At 47.5% G+C, this 17,091-nt stretch overlaps 7 protein-coding genes across 10 annotated transcripts; 4 read left to right on the top strand and 3 right to left on the bottom strand.

Moving 5' to 3' along the window:
* Nucleotides 1-360: 360 nt before the first annotated feature.
* FVEG_12166 (hypothetical protein) lies at nt 361-3,636 on the bottom strand. 2 transcript variants are annotated; one of them, XM_018901517.1, is made up of 3 exons: nt 3,403-3,538; nt 2,583-3,339; nt 361-2,524 (listed from the first exon to the last, which is right to left on the bottom strand). In XM_018901517.1, the coding sequence occupies exons 2-3, from the start codon at nt 2,845-2,847 to the stop codon at nt 684-686; spliced, it is 2,106 nt and encodes a 701-aa protein (XP_018760013.1). In that variant the 5' UTR covers nt 2,848-3,339; nt 3,403-3,538; the 3' UTR covers nt 361-683. The 2 variants fall into 2 exon arrangements, with proteins under 2 accessions (XP_018760013.1, XP_018760012.1); XM_018901516.1 differs by having other exon boundaries at nt 2,583-3,636.
* A 690-nt stretch (nt 3,637-4,326) lies between these two features.
* On the top strand, nt 4,327-5,626 carry FVEG_12167 (hypothetical protein; the record flags this gene model as incomplete). The annotated part of the gene is made up of 4 exons (XM_018901518.1): nt 4,327-4,453; nt 4,513-4,619; nt 4,675-4,847; nt 4,906-5,626. The coding sequence occupies 4 exons, from the start codon at nt 4,327-4,329 to the stop codon at nt 5,624-5,626; spliced, it is 1,128 nt and encodes a 375-aa protein (XP_018760014.1).
* Nucleotides 5,627-6,044: 418 nt separating this feature from the next.
* FVEG_12168 (hypothetical protein) lies at nt 6,045-7,674 on the bottom strand. The gene is made up of 3 exons (XM_018901519.1): nt 7,034-7,674; nt 6,713-6,978; nt 6,045-6,660 (listed from the first exon to the last, which is right to left on the bottom strand). The coding sequence occupies exons 1-3, from the start codon at nt 7,395-7,397 to the stop codon at nt 6,184-6,186; spliced, it is 1,107 nt and encodes a 368-aa protein (XP_018760015.1). The 5' UTR covers nt 7,398-7,674; the 3' UTR covers nt 6,045-6,183.
* A 356-nt stretch (nt 7,675-8,030) lies between these two features.
* On the top strand, nt 8,031-11,194 carry FVEG_12169 (hypothetical protein; the record flags this gene model as incomplete). Its single annotated transcript, XM_018901520.1, has 5 exons — nt 8,031-8,272; nt 8,329-8,431; nt 8,487-9,333; nt 9,403-9,962; nt 10,211-11,194. 5 exons carry the CDS (start codon nt 8,031-8,033, stop codon nt 11,192-11,194), a joined length of 2,736 nt encoding a protein of 911 aa, XP_018760016.1.
* Nucleotides 11,195-11,925: 731 nt separating this feature from the next.
* Nucleotides 11,926-13,847, top strand: FVEG_12170 (dihydrolipoyllysine-residue succinyltransferase, E2 component). 2 transcript variants are annotated; one of them, XM_018901521.1, is made up of 4 exons: nt 11,926-12,392; nt 12,466-12,822; nt 12,892-13,284; nt 13,347-13,847. In XM_018901521.1, exons 1-4 carry the CDS (start codon nt 12,147-12,149, stop codon nt 13,641-13,643), a joined length of 1,293 nt encoding a protein of 430 aa, XP_018760017.1. In that variant the 5' UTR covers nt 11,926-12,146; the 3' UTR covers nt 13,644-13,847. The 2 variants fall into 2 exon arrangements, with proteins under 2 accessions (XP_018760017.1, XP_018760018.1); XM_018901522.1 differs by having other exon boundaries at nt 12,892-13,847.
* Nucleotides 13,848-14,012: 165 nt separating this feature from the next.
* On the top strand, nt 14,013-14,642 carry FVEG_17174 (hypothetical protein; the record flags this gene model as incomplete). The annotated part of the gene is made up of 2 exons (XM_018906445.1): nt 14,013-14,295; nt 14,344-14,642. 2 exons carry the CDS (start codon nt 14,013-14,015, stop codon nt 14,640-14,642), a joined length of 582 nt encoding a protein of 193 aa, XP_018760019.1.
* Nucleotides 14,280-15,914, bottom strand: FVEG_12171 (hypothetical protein). 2 transcript variants are annotated; one of them, XM_018901523.1, is made up of 2 exons: nt 14,655-15,914; nt 14,280-14,601 (listed from the first exon to the last, which is right to left on the bottom strand). In XM_018901523.1, the coding sequence occupies exon 1, from the start codon at nt 15,602-15,604 to the stop codon at nt 14,984-14,986; it is 621 nt and encodes a 206-aa protein (XP_018760020.1). In that variant the 5' UTR covers nt 15,605-15,914; the 3' UTR covers nt 14,280-14,601; nt 14,655-14,983. The 2 variants fall into 2 exon arrangements, with proteins under 2 accessions (XP_018760020.1, XP_018760021.1); XM_018901524.1 differs by lacking the exon at nt 14,280-14,601 and having other exon boundaries at nt 14,653-15,093; nt 15,158-15,893.
* Nucleotides 15,915-17,091: the final 1,177 nt, after the last annotated feature.

The raw sequence follows: 17,091 nt of genomic DNA, 5'->3' as shown, positions 1-17,091 counted from the left end.
GTGCCAGTAATTGACCAATCGTGGATGAATGCGATGAATACGATTTCCTAGTTGGCGGGTCATGTAGCAAACCATCCAATCTCAACACGTTTTTCTGACCCTTTCTCAGTGGGCTAGGCACTTCAATTCCGTATGACTTATCTCGCATTGCCCGTATTCGTCGTGTTATAATTGCGGCTGCCTTGCCTTCGGTACATGCTGACCATCAGGCTTATATCCCGTCGGGTCTCTTTGTAGAATGTCCTATGTGTGCCTGGGAAGGTCTTTTAAGGTCTGTCAGAAACTATGAAGTCAGGAAGTTGTACATATGCAGCTCGCTCACCAATGTGCCAGAGAAGTGAATATAGTGGAGTAGAGTAGAGTAGAGTAGAGTAGAGTAGAGTATCATCATGTTCATGAAATAAAGCTATAATATACAATTAAACATTGGATAAAGGCCAAAGTGACTCGCTCACACGAACTCCTGAGCCCAAATAGATAGCTTGAAGAAATGTATAAAACCCCATCCATATATTGAACCCTACTGTGAACGCCGGCTGGTCCCGTACCATGCGCCCAACCAAAACGTCCCACCGCACCACAATATGCCACTGCGTCACATTCATTGAAATGTTCTCAATACGGACCTTTCAGCATCATACAGCATAAGCATAACACGTACTAAGCACACCACACTTAATCGGTCAATCAACTCCCCAGCTTCGGCTATCGTCAGAGGATGAGGGCCGCCTGCGCATCTCATCCTCTACTGCCATATCTTGAGCATTGCTGCGGTGTCTGCTATGCCGATGCTCTCGCTTCCCTTGTTTATGACTGCCATCATGTTCATGTTCATCATCACTCCAGTCGCTGAATTCTCCCTCAGAGTAATCCCACTGCACCGGTATCTCTTCGCCATCCTCACCATATCCATACACGAGACCTCGCCATTGTCCAGAAGCAATCTTAGCTGCCACCTTGAGGATTAGGCGGATGAGAGAGCTGGGAGGACCCAGTATCATCTCGTAGGTCTTGGCAATAATAGCCATTGGAAGGTTCTTAACCGTCTCCAACTTACTCCTGTATGGTCTCCGTTCCATGGTTGAAGCCGGCGTGAAGAGATTGGCTGCTGGTGGCAGAGGTGACAGGGCACGTCGCCTTACAGAAATACTACCAGTAGTCGCTCTATGGCGTGGAACGAATGGCCGCTGTGGTGCGGTCGCAGATGTTGTCGACAGGCCGGCGTCAAGTTTGGGGAAGGCATCATTTTTGAGCTCTCTGACCGAATCCGCATCCGACGATGAGCTTTCGTCAGATGTTCCGCTATCATCATCAGAGTCGGACTCCCATGCACATGGCATAGGAGAACTACCCCTGCTATGTGATGCTTTATTTCTTTTGCCGGCTGACAGTCTATCTGCCTCGTACGGGTCATTATTTGCCTCCATATAAGATTCTGCTTGGGAAGTAGGGGGCGAAGGATGCTGTGGAGCTCCAGACGAATGCCATGACTCAACACTATGGAAAGATTCCTCGCTATCTCTACGTAGTAATCGCAGTTGTTGAGCATTGGCCTTTTGCTGTGGCGACTGGGAGGCCTTCACATCTCCTTTGTTCTTCTTCTGGGGAGAAAAGGTGTTATCTGTAGCGCGGCCAGTCGGCTTTCTTGTTGTTTCTGATACACTTCTTAAGAGAGGCTCCCTTGACGTGGAACCCGACGGTGCAGGCTTATCCAGTGTCGGCATCATGTGTGGTGGCATCGTAGCAGATCTTGTTGTGAAATTCCCAGTTCGTCGTCGTAGTCTGGCCTTCATATTGCCACCTCGGTTTCCAGAGCCTTCATGAAGTTGATACACAGAGGAATTATCTTCCATGGGGCTGGAAGAGAGTATAGATGACCTATCGTGAGGCTCGAGCATATCTGGAGAGCCTTGTTCACCTGGGCGTTCTGGGACAGCCTCCAAGGGTCCAGTGCCGGCACTCCCTGTACCTAACGGTTGCAGAGGGTCGAGGTTCATGCCATACTCTTCATAAAGAGATATGTTGGAAGGCACCACATTAGAAGCCGCGCTTTCAGGTCTGGTCGGTATCGGGCTTGTTGGTATATCTCTGGGCTGTCTAGGAATTAATGGAGTAGGTGTAGAAGCTCTCCCAACAAAGGAGGACCTTCGTGAGTCCGTAGAGGATGCGGGTGTTGCCTCCTCAGAAGGAGTCATAGGCTGTGCGCGCGGCGTCCAGGGCAGGATTGTGACGGGAACCTGTTCTGGCAAATCGACAGTAAAGGTGCGCTTGAAAGGGCATTCCGTCTTTTCAAATTGTAGAATCTTGTCCAACACTTCCCTCAGTTCTTCGGCTCGCTGCTGATCTTCGGGGTCATCCACTGGAAGCTCTATTCTCCAGTAGTTCGGTCGCCGTATCTGCAGGACAAATCTACTATTGACCTCGTCTATACACCAGCACTGGCTTTTTCGTAGAATTGGTTGCAATGCAGAACCGCAGCTCAAGAAGGCTACCGATCTTGGGGCTCGATATATGCGAAAGGGTCCTATGTGCTTTACTTAGCAACTAGCGGTGCATATATCGGTATTCGTTTATTAACTCACCTACAGCGATGGTTCTCTCGAGCTGTGAGGACCATGATAAAGAACTTGGTGGATCAACGTTGCTCAAGGCGGGCCCTCCAGGACTCCTCGCATAGGCCCGGCCAGTGGCCGTAAAGGATATAATCTTGACATTTGGATGGCTGTAGAGTGTTTCGACAAGATCTGAGTCGGGTGTTTCTGGTTCCGTGGGACCTCGTGAAGGTACAGTGGCGGTTGATACTCGTCTGGGCCCTCGAGCAGCCAAATCGTCACCCGAATCGTCCATGATAAGGGTGTGGACGTCGCGGCAGTCTGTTCTTTTTTTGATAGCGCAAATATTTGTTCGACCTGGCTACATCTCAAACATCTCGAAGAGACAAACAGTAAAGATCGTTCATGGCTGCGCGCCCGCCGTGGATGTTGGTCGAGTTGTGTTTGTCGCGCCGGGTTGTGACGAGTTGATGGATCGCGAGTCGAGTCCCCTGACCAACCAACGCCTCAGTGGAAGGGAGAGACTACGCAGGCAGGCAGGGTAGGTACCTACGTAGTTGGAGGTATGGAGGGGGCGACGGAAGCTCAAAGGGGGAGAATAACGAATAGGGGAGGGTTCTTGGGTATTTGTTATCTGTATCGTTATCAAGCGGCCTGAGTGCAGGTAGGAAGGCCTTTTCTTTTCTGTTCTGTTCGCTCCCTCGACTTCCGTTCCGAAGGGCTGAGGCGGCGGCGGATGGAATCTGGCCCAGCCATCTATCCCGTCTACTCTGGTACTGCGCTGTACCTAATTTACAGGGGAGTTCCATTAGAGGAGTGCACTCTTAGTCATCCGCATACACATTCCTACCTAGGCCCGCTGAAGATCCCGTCGTCCCGCTCCTCGATTCCTTGATTGAGCTGGAGCTGCTCAATAAGTTCGGGCATGCCACTCGAGTTTTATAAAACGGTTGGTGTAAGAGAATTGACTCGTCATACGATGAGAATATGCTCATGTTTGAGCTTTATCGTCCGGTCAACTAAACGCTCCGTACAAGAAGAACGTTGACGAGTTTGAACTTGACTGTCCCTCTTATGATATAGTACATTTCTTTGATTAACTAACTCATGGATGTAAGCTGGACCTTGCATAAATAGCTGCGAACGCCACTTAGGTGCAGTTGTCCTACCCCAGCCAGCCATAAAGAGGTGGCGGAGCAATCACAACTGGTTTACGGAGTAAGTGGAGGTGGGAGGACACGGCAAAACGAGGTTCCATATTATTATGAGAGCGCTTGTCTCGGTCATGAGGGCTTTGTTCAACAATTTGTCAACGTTGCTGTGTCGTGTAATTTCGAGTGGATTGCGGCTCTCTCAAAAAGAAAATCTTCACAGAACAGTATTTGTCTTGTAGTTCTGACATCCATATCACATGTCATTCTTGCCTACAGCTGGGCAAAGAGCTAACTAACTCAGCCGCCAATCTGGCGTAAGCTTCAATTGGTACACGATACTTACGTCACCTTACAGTCTTACCACCCATTCCCAACTCGTGTTCCTGAATATCACTATTACCTTCGTTTCCTAGTCAAAACCTGAGACCGCCAAATCCTCAACAGTCTCAAGAAGACCCTTCATTCTCTTCAGAGGCGCAGGCAAAAATTCCGTGTCTGCTACAGTATATTCACTAAAATCCAGCCCGTTAACACAAGCTCAACTTGAGCTCTGGGCACCTATAGCTTGGTCTCCCTCAAGCCCTCCAGCTTCCCTCCCATACCTGGCTTCAGCTCCCAAGATGTCGTCTAACGAAAAGGCTCAACTTGACAAGGACAAGCTGAAGGAGAAGCTTGAGGAAAAATTCGATCTCTCTCACTTCGATCCCAATACCGTAATACGTGGCGCTCAGCTCACTCTGGTGGGAGGTGAGTACCACCCACCATATGGCTTCATGCCCTTTGCCCATCACTAACCAATAATATAGCTCATCGAGCACTACAGAATCCGGCCCTTTTCACAACCGATCACTATCGCCAAGCTGCCATTGCAGTGGTGGCAGGTCTTGCCATTAGACTAATCGTCACCATACCCGTGAGTCTCAATACCAGCATGAGCAGAAGAGCAACCCTGCTGACAGCACAATCAGATCGTCGGGATCAAGGTTTTATTATGGTTCATTTCATTCTTTGTATCTCTTGATGCCGTCACATGGGACGATACTCTCGTCGGTGGGCTTGACTTTGTCGCAGAATATGTCCTCCAAGTCCCCTTCTTCCTCATGGCCCTCATGCGTTATGTTGTACCGACCCTCGATAACCTGTAAGTCGAAAACAAAACGCCACGAAACACTTGAAAGTACCTAACCTCCTTTAAATAGCTTCATGCAGTCCCTGCAATGGGTTGATATGACCTATGTTCAGAAGCACCGGGGTGATAAGCCTTCGGAGCTTCGGGATATGTACTATCCCAACCTGAAGATGTACCGTCCCTCTGATGGAAGTACGCACTCTGAAAGTACCGCTCAGGCTGTTTCCATGTTTGTTCTCCGCTTCCTTCGCAAGGGTGGCATTTCTTTAGCAGTTTTTGCACTCTCATACACACCATATATCGGCCGATTTGTCCTGCCCGCGGCCAGTTTTTACACCTTCAACAACGCCGTGGGCTTGGGACCGGCGTCTGTCATCTTCGGTACGGGAATTTTTCTCCCTCGAAGGTACCTGGTTATCTTTCTCCAGAGCTACTTCTCTTCCAGAAGTTTGATGCGAGAGTTGCTCGAGCCATACTTCGCTCGTGTTCACTTTACAAAGGACCAAAAGCGAAACTGGTTCCTCAGCCGCGAGGGAGTTCTGTTTGGTTTCGGTCTGGGATTCTACATTCTTGTCAGAATCCCTCTAGTGGGCGTCCTCGTCTATGGCATTGCCGAAGCGTCCACCGCATACCTGATCACCAAGATCACTGACCCGCCGCCGCCCCCTCAGCAGATGAAGGAGTTTGCTGAGGGACAGCAGAATTGGTCTAACAAACATGAGTTCTTGAACCTTTCACTGGCCAACATTGACTCGGTACATAACCTTGAGCTATCTAAAAAGGCCAATTGAATGGCAAGGGCGTCACATTCGATGTGCCCGAACGGAAAGTAGCTATCATGCTCAGCATAGGACCATTTGATATCGGAAGCGATCACCAACACCATAGTTTTTTGGTCATGCTTTCATCTAAAAACAAAGCCATGTCAGAAGCTTACTCGCCCAGCAGAGCAACGAAACTACATGGCCGTTTCCCGGTTTCTATGTCCCAGCATGATTGGATAGTCGATATGCCAGGCTAAAGGTTGGAAAGATAGTGTTTCTTTGGAAGCGGTACCAGCCGTGACCAAGCTTTACGTCAGGCTTTTAGTGAACAATGCTATTCTCTCATGGCATTTGTACCAATAGCTAGCCCAAAGTTAGCCATTTCCAGACGCCCCCTTTCGCTGCATCTCAGCATCAACTTGATCTTAATTCACTGTGCATATCCTCAGCAGCGTGCAATGGTTGCAAGACATTATCTTGTTTCAGTGATCGAAGGGCTAAGTATTTTCAAAACTCAATAAGCTATGTGAATTGTCTAGAAGGACGAAGAGCCACCAAGGCTTCATGTTTCGGTCAGTTCCATCTCACCAGTCCGGAATAATGGAGAACCTCTCATGAGCAGTATCTGCACTATGCTGCCTCATAACCTTGTCACCTTGGCCGATGAAATCACATCCAGGTGTATCGCACTTCCGAAGCACGTTGTCACCTTCGTCTTGGATTTCACTCAGAGCCACGTGTCCTGTGAGTTCTGCATGCTTCTTTCCCTCACGCTTGCCGCTGCCTATCCAGTCACATCCCTGCACATCACATCGTAGAAGCAGTCCTTCCGTGTCAGTGTAGTAGTGCGCCTTGTTGAGTTTCTCGACGAGTTCCTTAGTCTTTTCGAGTATCTCGTCGTCATCAGTCGGCCAAACAGTTCGATCCATCTCAGGAGGGTAAGTAGGTGAGTCATGTGGGTAATCAGACAGGCTAAAGGCAACTCGGTCGTAGTGAATTCCGGAAAAGACAAGAATACAGCGATCTGTCTTATCCTCTCCGAAGTTGATCAGGTTTTGGGTCTGTAATCTTTAATGTCAGTGGGGAGCGGTGCAGCATAATATTTCGACTTACCTGGACATCAAACGTGCAGATCTGGATATCGAAGATGGAGGATAAGATGCTCAGTTCAATACCGCCTCCCCACCGATCAGGGTCTTGAATACTGCGGCAATATTGGCTGGGAGGACTACCGAGGACAGCATCCGAGTAATCCTCGGGATGTTCAACAATGTAGTCAGCCATCATCCTTCTCAGCCGTTGAGCGGGAATCTGATCTTGCAGAGCCCCACCAAAGGCTGTGAATAAACAGCTGTTATCGCTGGGCATCACCCTTAGAACTACATGCCGTCAATCACAATAGTCTCTGGAGGCCAGCAAGATGTTATCACTTACGCAGAGTTCCACCTAATTCTGGCCATGGAACATTAACCTCCTCTGGGCTCTCATTCCGCTTTGCCGCCCGAGATGCCATCGCTTGATGCTGGGCAGTGCCAGTTTGAAGCGGCGCAGGAGGTGCGGGAGGCGGTACGTCCTCGGGTACGATAGTGAGTGTCTCGCCGTGAAGACCAAGAGATCGAGCGATTTCATCACTTTGGCTAGCTTCAAGAGTCTTCATAGCCATAGGAGGGCCGTATTTTATGCCAAAAGTGGTAATTCCTGTCTTGGCTCGAAGTTCATCAAATAGCACCTTAACAGTGGCACCATCGGGTATCTCGAGGATACCGGTACCGGCTGGACCTTTATAACGAGCTCGCATGGTGGTGATTTTATGCAAGATTCGGTATGATAAGACAATTTAGTGCTTTCTCGTAACGGATATGGGTGATTAATGTGTTTAGGTGAAAGTTGTTTGAGGTGAGTGAGGGAGGAGGGGCTACTTTACTCAAAAGGCGAGGAATTGAAGGAAGCAACAGGAAAGCGAGGTATTAAGCCCGGTTTAAGCAGGGGTTGGTACCACAAGAAGAGAATTCTATGAGCTTGAGTAACAGGAAAACAAGTCCGGTATATGAATCACAGAAACAATAAGGCTAGACTGGCTCAATGATCTGGATGAAAGTTGGCACCAACATCACAACCATGTGTCAAGTGACAGCCAATTGGGACCCGCTTTCCAAGAAATACACTGCCGCTCTAACCAATTACAGGACGAGAAGTCGCGCGCAAATGCACGCGCTCCCAAGGGCAGTCGCACTTTCAATCAAGCTCAGAACTAGTACGCAGGTACTCTTTAGTGACAGCTTCCTCCCGCTGTCGTGATTTCGCAGGACAACCCGCCCCAGCAACTGAATACCGCAATATAGATAAACTTGACAAACGCTAAGTGTACGCGCCATCAACGTCTCGATTTTCCTGCATTGCGACCGGACCTGAGTGTTCCCACGAGCCTGTCATGTCCAGCCGGAGGGCGAACGCGCCAGAGGTGCGCGAATCTATAGAGGCGAAGACTGCCTCCGTGGACGTGGAGATGAAGGATACACCGGATGATGATATCGATGCCGAAGGCGACCCTGACGTAGATATGGATGCCGAAGGTGAAGAGGACGCAGAAGGTGAAGTGGACGATGAAGGTCGCCCCGATATGCATCGCTTGATTCATAATCTCTCGACCTACCTGTGCAGCGTTCAGGATGAGTATGCTTCCCCTCCCTAGTGTAGGAGAGGATTGGGTGATTCTGACAGAGTTATAGTGGTGAGCAACTTGCTGCTGGCTTCCAGCGCATTCCGAATAGACGGACGCTGCCCGATTATTTCGAAATCATCGCCGAACCCATTGCTTTCAGTACCATTCGAGTAGGTTCTATGCAGTCTTGGTAGCTGTTATATGGATCATTGACCAAAACGATAGGGCAAAACTCAGAAGAAGCAATACGGCTCATTTGCAGAGTTCGTCAAGGATGTTGCGCAAATCTGCCACAACGCTCAAGTTTACAACCGACCCTCCGCTCCTATATTCGGTGCCGCAGTTCGCCTTCGAGAAATTCTCGTCCAAGAACTCAAGAAGCTGGTAGAAAAGGGCCACATCAATGCCAATGATGCACAATTGCCAGATCTCGGCGAATTACCACCCGCAGAAGAGTCTCCACCCGCAGAGGAAGATGAGGAAGACGAGGAAGATGACGAGGAGGAAGATGAAGAGGAAGATGAGGATGAGGATGACGATTCAGACGATGAAGGCGGACGACGCAGGGGACGAAGACGACGTGGCGTTGGTCGAAGAGATCAGGACAAAGATTACGAAGATGATTCGCACAAACGAAGAGGCCGACCTCCCAGTGTTCTTACACCGAACGAAGCCCGCATCGCTTCACTATTCAAGGGCCTGAGAAAGCCTAAGGACGCTGCAGGAAATCTACTTGTTCACCCTTTCGAGAAGCTACCAGACAAAGCAGCTGTACCAGATTACTATACAACGATACTAAACCCCATCGCTCTTGACAACATCAAGAAAAAGGCCAAGCGGAAGAAGTATCAAAGCATCGACCATGTTCTTCAGGACCTCAATCTCATGTTTGAAAATGCAAAGCGGTACAATGAGGACGACAGCGAAGTGTATAAGGCCGCGGTTGAGTTACAGAAAGAGGCTGTCTTTTTAGCTCAACAGGAGAAGGCCAAGCCTGATGATGATTTTCGAGACGAAGACGGCAAGTTACCGTTAGCGGAGATTCAACATAACGGGCAGACCTGGAAAGTCGGTACGTACACATAAGGATACCACTGTGCGACGCGTTTACAGTGTTGTCACGCGGCTAACATGAATATAGGTGATTGGGTTCACATTAGAAATCCCAATGACCTGGCCAAACCCACCGTGGCGCAAATCTATCGAACTTGGCAGGACCGTGCTGGCCAAAGATGGATCAATGCCTGCTGGTACTACCGACCAGAACAGACTGTGCATCGATATGAGAAGCATTTCTTCGAGCATGAAGTCGTCAAGACAGGTCAGTATCGGGATCATCAAATCGAGGAGGTTTTGGATCGATGCTTTGTCATGTTCGTAACCCGATTCAATAAAGGGCGGCCTCGAGGATTTCCTCTGGACAAGGAGATTTATGTGTGTGAATCACGCTACAACGAGGAAAAGTTCACATTCAACAAGATCAAGACGTGGGCAAGCTGTGTCCCAGATGAGGTACGCGATAAGGACTATGAAATGGACCTCTTTGATGTGCCCCGGCGCATGAAGAAGATTCCCAGTCCTATTAAGCACTTGCTCCGCGATGATGCAAAGGAGACAGATGAACTCCCCAAGCCAACATGGGGAAGCCCAAATGCCCCGCCCATTGTTGGGGCGGTACATCGCCGTAAACGGGAGGTCAATGTAAGTGAAATGCATCTGTTCTTTTATTCCTTCTGCCCTGCCAGTGCGATGCCATGCCATGCCATGACTCGGCTGGCTGTCACTGTATTTGTTATCAGCAAACGAACGCCCTGCATGATCCCTGCCCGCCAACGCCTTTTTCTGCCCTCCCCAGCTTCGACGCCTGATTCTTGGTTGTGATTTATGCATGCCTCAGGCTTTTGTTCGTCTCACTTTATTGTCGTACGCAACTGACCATAACTTTTCAGGAATCACCACCGCCAGTGCCCACCCCGCCGCCACAAGCCATGTCGGCGGTCCCACTACCTGATGCTGGCGCTGATTCTGGCCGGCGCGCTTCAATGTTGTCAGTGCCTGGTGGCATTCCTAATGATCATTCCGGAAGACATCCTTCAATATCATATCCTGGAGGTCCTTCACCTTCGCCCGTCCCATACAATGCTCACATGACGCCTCACTTTCAGCCGGTCACTCCTGGCGCCCAACCAGCACAAGTTCAACAGACTCCAGTCCCTATTCCACATCAACCTCACTTCGGTGCTCAGCCACAAGTGTCTGTACGGCCTGTGCAATATCAACACCAGCCTCAACAGCCGCAGGCAGGATATGCGCAAGGATTCGCCCCTAACTACGGGCAACCGGTGCCTCCTATGCATCAGCAAACACCTATGCCAAACCACATGACCCAGGCATACAGCCAAGTACAGGCCACTCCCGTCGCTCGCAGCCCTATGCCGGCTGCACCAGGGATGCCTATGCCGGGTGGCAATGTGTACAACCCGCCCAGACCACCAGAGGTCTACGCACTTCCCGACAATATCAATGATGCGATGCCAAAGGAGTTGCGAGAGTCATTTCAACATGACAGTTCTGGCCGAGTTCTCTTCTTCACTGCTCCTCCTCTCGACAGACCCCACAAAGGGATATCCCACGAAAGTGCTGGTTTAGGGCACAGCGCCAAATATCTGGCTGGGAGGAAAGAATGGTTGGCCGACCGGGAGAGGAAGAGAAAAGAGCGCGACGAGCAGATCGGAAGTAACTCAAACAAGAAACTCGAAAGGGATGCAGCAGATGCGCGTCGAGCAAAAACAGAGATTGTTGCGCAGGCCAGTGATGCTATGGCCAAGTGGTTGGAGCAATACAATGAGGATACCCAGAAGTGGAAAGAAAAGGCAGGGCTTGAAGGCTGGCGTGAGGTCAAGCCACCCAACGAAGAAAACAGCACTGTTTGAGTCGACGAGTGAGCAGCAGTTGGGAAGCAAACATGATTTAGAGGCGCCCAGGGATCCTATTCAAGATCAAGACGGCGAAAACTAGGTTAACTTTCTATGCGTTAGAATTGGAGTAATGGCTAAATTCACCCAACAGTATCTTGCAACGATTCTGAGACGAGGTTGTAGTAATATTAGATTGTACTGATTGATTGGCAAGGTGTCCTCTTCATGTGCATATGCGTCACAGACAGACTTCTCGGCTTCTTTAACGACATTGGCCCTTCGTCGGCATCTCATTCAGCTGCTGGCAGGCTGTGTGGTCAGAGCTCTTTTTCGTCAAAGCTGATCATGGGTCGGTCGTATGAGTGATTCACATTTGTCGTCCATCATGAGTTGCTGGAAGTTGCCCACACAAAGCAGGACGGATAGAACCACTGCTATTTGGGTTGGGAACGCGTTGCGCAGCTTGTAATGTCTGATCAGAAACGTGGTGGCAAGTCCGTGATAAAAGTTATGTTAGTAGCTACTGGGTTTGGTGCTGGGTATGGTCAATGCTGGAGAACTGACTGTTCGGCTAAGCCGTCGGGCATCAGGTAATTGAAATGGTTGACTCAAGCCAATCAGCAGCTGACGGAACTAATGGAAACCTCCTGCTATGCCGGACATGTACCTCCTGGGTTATTTATGACCGCGCTACACCGTCTTGGGAACCTCGGTGTACCTCGACGCTAACGCATACCTTGGACTGCCCGGCTTTTTTTCTGCTTCCCCCAAAGCTTGCCGAGAGGAACTTGTTTGTGAGTGGAACATCGCGAATCATTGTCCGAGCTTGTCTCATTTGTGTGTGGTTTCGTTTTTCCCTCCTGGCCTCCATTGCCTTCTATATATCTCCACCTCAGCAACAACCCGCGATCCTCCCCGTCGCATCCTCTCCTCCGATCCTCGACAATCCCTCTCACAGTCCTTCAAAATGCTCTCAAGAAGTATAGCCACCGCCGCCCGCATGGTGCCCGCCACCAGGGCGCTGAGGCCCCGTTCGCACCCTCTCGTCATGCTTCCCTCCATGATGCAGACCGTTCGCACCTACGCCGATTCCGTCATCAAGGTTCCTCAGATGGCTGAGTCCATTTCCGAGGGTACTCTCAAGCAGTTTTCCAAGAGCATTGGCGATTATGTCGAGCAGGATGAGGAGATCGCTACCATCGAGACCGACAAGGTATGCATGCCGTCATAGCAATATTGAAAACTGTCACCAGGACAGGACAGCCTTACTAAAACATCGTCACCAGATTGACGTTGCTGTCAACGCCACCGAGTCTGGCACCATCAAGGAGTTCCTCGTTGCCGAGGAGGATACAGTTACTGTCGGACAAGACCTTGTTCGAATTGAGCTTGGAGGCGCGCCATCCGGTGACAAGAAGGAGGCCCCCAAGGAAGAGTCCAAGGAGCAGCCCCAGAAGTCCGAGTCTGAATCAAAATCCGAATCAAAACCTGAGCCCAAGCAGGAATCCGCTCCTGAGCCTAAGAAGGAGTCTGCTCCTGCTCCCAGCAAGCCCGAACCTCCCCGACAGGCCGAGAAGAAGGACTCCAAGCCACAGTCTGCCGCTTCCAGCGGTCCCTCTATGGGTAACCGAGAAGAGCGCCGTGTAAGTTGCTACATGCCATGATGCATAGATAGATTTGAGCCCAGTCTTCGAGTACTAACTGTCTTTCAGGTCAAGATGAACCGTATGCGCCTTCGAATTGCCGAGCGTCTCAAGCAGTCCCAAAACACGGCTGCTTCCCTGACCACTTTCAACGAGGTCGACATGTCCAACATCATGGAGTTCCGCAAGCTTTACAAGGAGGACGTTCTTAAGAAGACTGGCGTCAAGCTTGGTTTCATGAGTGCTTTCTCTCGAGCCTGCGTTCTTGCTATGCGCGATCTCCCCGCCGTCAACGCCTCCATTGAGGGACCCAACGGCGGTGACACCATCGTCTACCGCGACTACGTCGATATCAGCGTGGCTGTCGCCACCGAGAAGGGCCTCGTTACCCCTGTCGTCCGAAATGTCGAATCTATGGACATGATTGGCATTGAGCAATCGATTGCCGATATGGGCAAGAAGGTTGGTCGCAATTCTGACACGCTCACTCACAAGTAGACTGGTGACTGACCATGTGTTGACAGGCTCGTGACAACAAGCTTACTATCGAGGATATGGCTGGAGGCACCTTCACCATCAGCAATGGCGGTGTTTTCGGGTCTCTCATGGGCACTCCCATCATCAACCTCCCCCAGAGTGCTGTTCTTGGCCTCCACGCTATCAAGGAGCGCCCCGTTGCTGTTAACGGCAAGATCGAGATTCGACCCATGATGTATCTTGCTCTCACTTACGATCACCGTCTGCTGGACGGCCGGGAGGCTGTGCAATTCCTTGTCAAGGTGAAGGAGTACATTGAGGATCCCCGAAGGATGCTCCTGTAAGAGACATCACTAAATGTCAAGCTACTTAATACCCTATAGCATGTAGTCAATAGTCTTGTCGAAGAAATTCGAGGCGCCTGGACTATCATCTATTGTATACTAAACAAAGATAAAGTATGGAGCATGCACATTCTCTTGCCAATGTTGATAAACATGGATTTCATCATAGTGGTATATCCTAGTTGCTTCTGTGTGGAGAACTTAAGCCTTACGAAATTGAAGCGTGCCTTGTTTTGGCTTAGTCTTTCCTTTCGTGAATCATTCGCAAGGTCTAGTTAGTAGTTATCCTGTGACTTGTCAAGGACCTTATGACCCAGCTTTCTTTGTAGTTGTTTGTTTTACCACGCTCGAATCAGAGCGACTGAGAACATGTCAGTCCCCGTGAGCGCCCTTTTTGTCATCGACATTCAGAAAGATCTGGCATCAGATGACAAGACTGAGATCCCGCACGCTGAGCGTATACGCGATGCCGGAGAACAATTACTTGAGGTTACCAGAGGTATCGCTGCCGACCCGAAACCCATCATAGTTTTTGTTCAGCATGAAGAATCGCCCGAGAGTGGTCCTCTCGTAAAGGGTAGCAAACCATGGGAGTTGGTCCTCGAAAATGACCTAAACAATCCAAGAGAATTACTCGTGTCAAAGAATCAACGTGAGATTGCTGCAAACTCATTCGTAGTTCATTGCTAATTGTACACAGGAGACACTTTCAAGTCAAATCCAGATCTAGCTGGTCGTCTCAGGTCAAAGGGCATTCAACACATTGTTGCATTTGGCATACAGAGTGAGTGCTGTGTGCTGGAAACTTGCAAGGGCGCTCTGGAAGCTGGTTTTCGAGTCACGCTGCTTCAAGGTGCTCACTCTACTTATGACACCGAGAACAAACAAGCCGTTCAGATCGAGCAAGATGTTGAAAATGAACTCAAGGCTCTAGGTGCTTCAGTGACTCCATGGCAAACTGCTATCGGTCAGTGGGCCAACACTGGAGTCTTGGGCTGAGATTGCATATACAACAAAAAGAGTGTTATTTCTATGATGGCTCTCTGCCAACTGTTCGTATGCTGCAGTTTCCAGTACGGAATGGTTTGAACTGAAGGAAAGGCACGGTCGTTGCAACGATATAAAAGAAATGCTGATCCAAGCTATGTTTGTAGCCCTTTCCGATTGCGACGTGGTGAGAGGGAGTGTGTTGATATGGCATTTGCAGCCCGAGTCCAGTTATATTACGGTGCCACAAATGAATTCGAGGATGGTTATCTGTCATCCTGAGGGAAGTTCTCACAAAAAGAAAAGCCATATCTGGTGAATATCGCAGGCCATGGTGCGCATACTGGCCGTGTCTAAACACACTTGCCAGCCGTTTCGGCCATGGCATTCGAATAGTAAAAGCTTGTTTGCTCATGTTGCCAGATTCTGAGCGCAGTGATTAATGCCATGAGCCTCCATCGCTCTGCGGGACAGCATTGAGCTTCAACGTCGACGAATATCATCTTGAATGGTTTGGTAAGGCTCACCAACCGCTTGAATGATGTAATCGCAACAGCTTTGTCTGAAGTTGCGCTGCCACCGATTGCAGATGGAGGCTGAAGCCGAAAGAGTTTGTACTCATGAGCGTAATTCTTATCGAGTATCTCGTCTTTTGCTGTCATGCGCCACTCAAACTGCTGCAGGTGGAAATCGCCGTTGGTTTCTTCCCGTTTGCCCTTGGTGTCGGCCTTGGAGATACGCTCTGTGAAGATTGAGAAGGGAAAGGTAACCGCAAGGTCGTCCTCCAACAGCCGAGCTGACATGCCTTCCATAGCAACCGTCGAGTCTCCAGCCTTGACAACGTTCTCCTGATTCGACACAGGAGAGAGATTGATGAGGCTCTTGAATTTAAGGGCCGTGTCGTCGGACTTGTATGGTTCTCTAGCCGCTGCCAGCACCTTATCCTTGGCAGGCGGTCCATTATGAATCAACATGCACAAGCGACTAACACTATGACCGGTAAGACCCGCGTAGACAGAGGCAGCAAATATTTTCTTATTAGATTCATCACCAAGAAGGAAATTCCGATACGAAAGCTGATAGTGTGCGATCAAAGTCTTTGGCAAAGCAACATGCGATAAGTCTGCGCATTCCTGAACGAATGGCTTTGCCGCTGGAGCAGACTTGGCAACTGTTCCAGTGGCTGAAGTTGCCGGTTGTGAGATATCTGAATGGGGCGGCGGAGTGTCACTGGGGAAAGAGGAGCTTGGAGGACTATGCTTAGAGGCTATAGTGTAAGTAGATAATAAGAGCTTTATAGAGGTAAGTCTTGAAAAGTCTTTACCTAAGATATTTAAGTTATATTAAAAAGTTAAAATGTCTTTATAGTAGTATATAAAGTATAGCTAATAAGGTTTTATATAAAAAAAATAATATAAAATAATTTTTAATTTTTAATATATTATATAAAAAGTATTATATATTATATTAATTATTATTATTAATCTTATTATTTATTACTTTAATATTAATTATTATTTTATAAAGTAAATATACTTAATTAAGTAAATTCTATTTAATTAACTATAGCTTTATTTACTTATTAAAAGCCTTTTTTAATTTTTAGATAAAACTCTTTTTTATATATAAATTTTTTTTTAAGTATTAATTAGCTATATTTACCTTTAATTTATATTCCTTATACTGCTTTATATTACCTTATAACTTAATCTAATCTATTACTAACTTACTAAGCTAGCTTTAGCCTACTAATATTTACAGTTTTTCCCTTAATACTAAAACCTTTATTTTAATTTACCTTTTTATCTCTTTTTCCCCTTTTACTTCCCTTCCTTTATACTATAATAGCCCTTAATTCCTATAATATAATATTTATATTTATAATTTAATTACTATAACTATATATTTTAACTCTATAAACTATAGCTAATATTAACTATTATTACTACTTAATATAATACTATTAATAAAAGCCTACTATTACTTTAATAAGCATTAACCCTATTCTAGATAATTTATTAAGTCTTTTAATACCTATATTTAATCTATAATATACTTACTAAAGGCTTTATTTTTAGCTCTATTTCTATTAATATTAAATAGCTATACTTAATAGCTAAAGATTATAAAATTAACTTACTATATTATTAATAGTTTATTAATATATAATAGGTATTCTTTTATAATTTTATAATACTTTAAGAAAAATTAAAGGATTAATATAGTATTAAACTTAAAGCTATAGATTTTTATTAAAAAGCTAGATATATAGGTATTAATTACTTTAATTAGATAGTTATAGCTATTATTAATATTAATTATATAGTATTATATCTTATATTAGTTTTTATAATCTTTAGCTTATTTAAAATTAGGCCTTTAAGATTAAAGCTTTAATATTAATTACTTTAATTAGGTAATAATAAAGAAAGTATTTAGCTTATTAAAGCTAAAGGAAATA

Source organism: Fusarium verticillioides, chromosome 4 (assembly GCF_000149555.1).
Source record: "Fusarium verticillioides 7600 chromosome 4, whole genome shotgun sequence".
NCBI lineage: Eukaryota > Fungi > Ascomycota > Sordariomycetes > Hypocreales > Nectriaceae > Fusarium > Fusarium verticillioides.
Note: the sequence above shows the minus strand (reverse complement) of the source record. Positions and strands in the feature narration are given on the sequence as shown.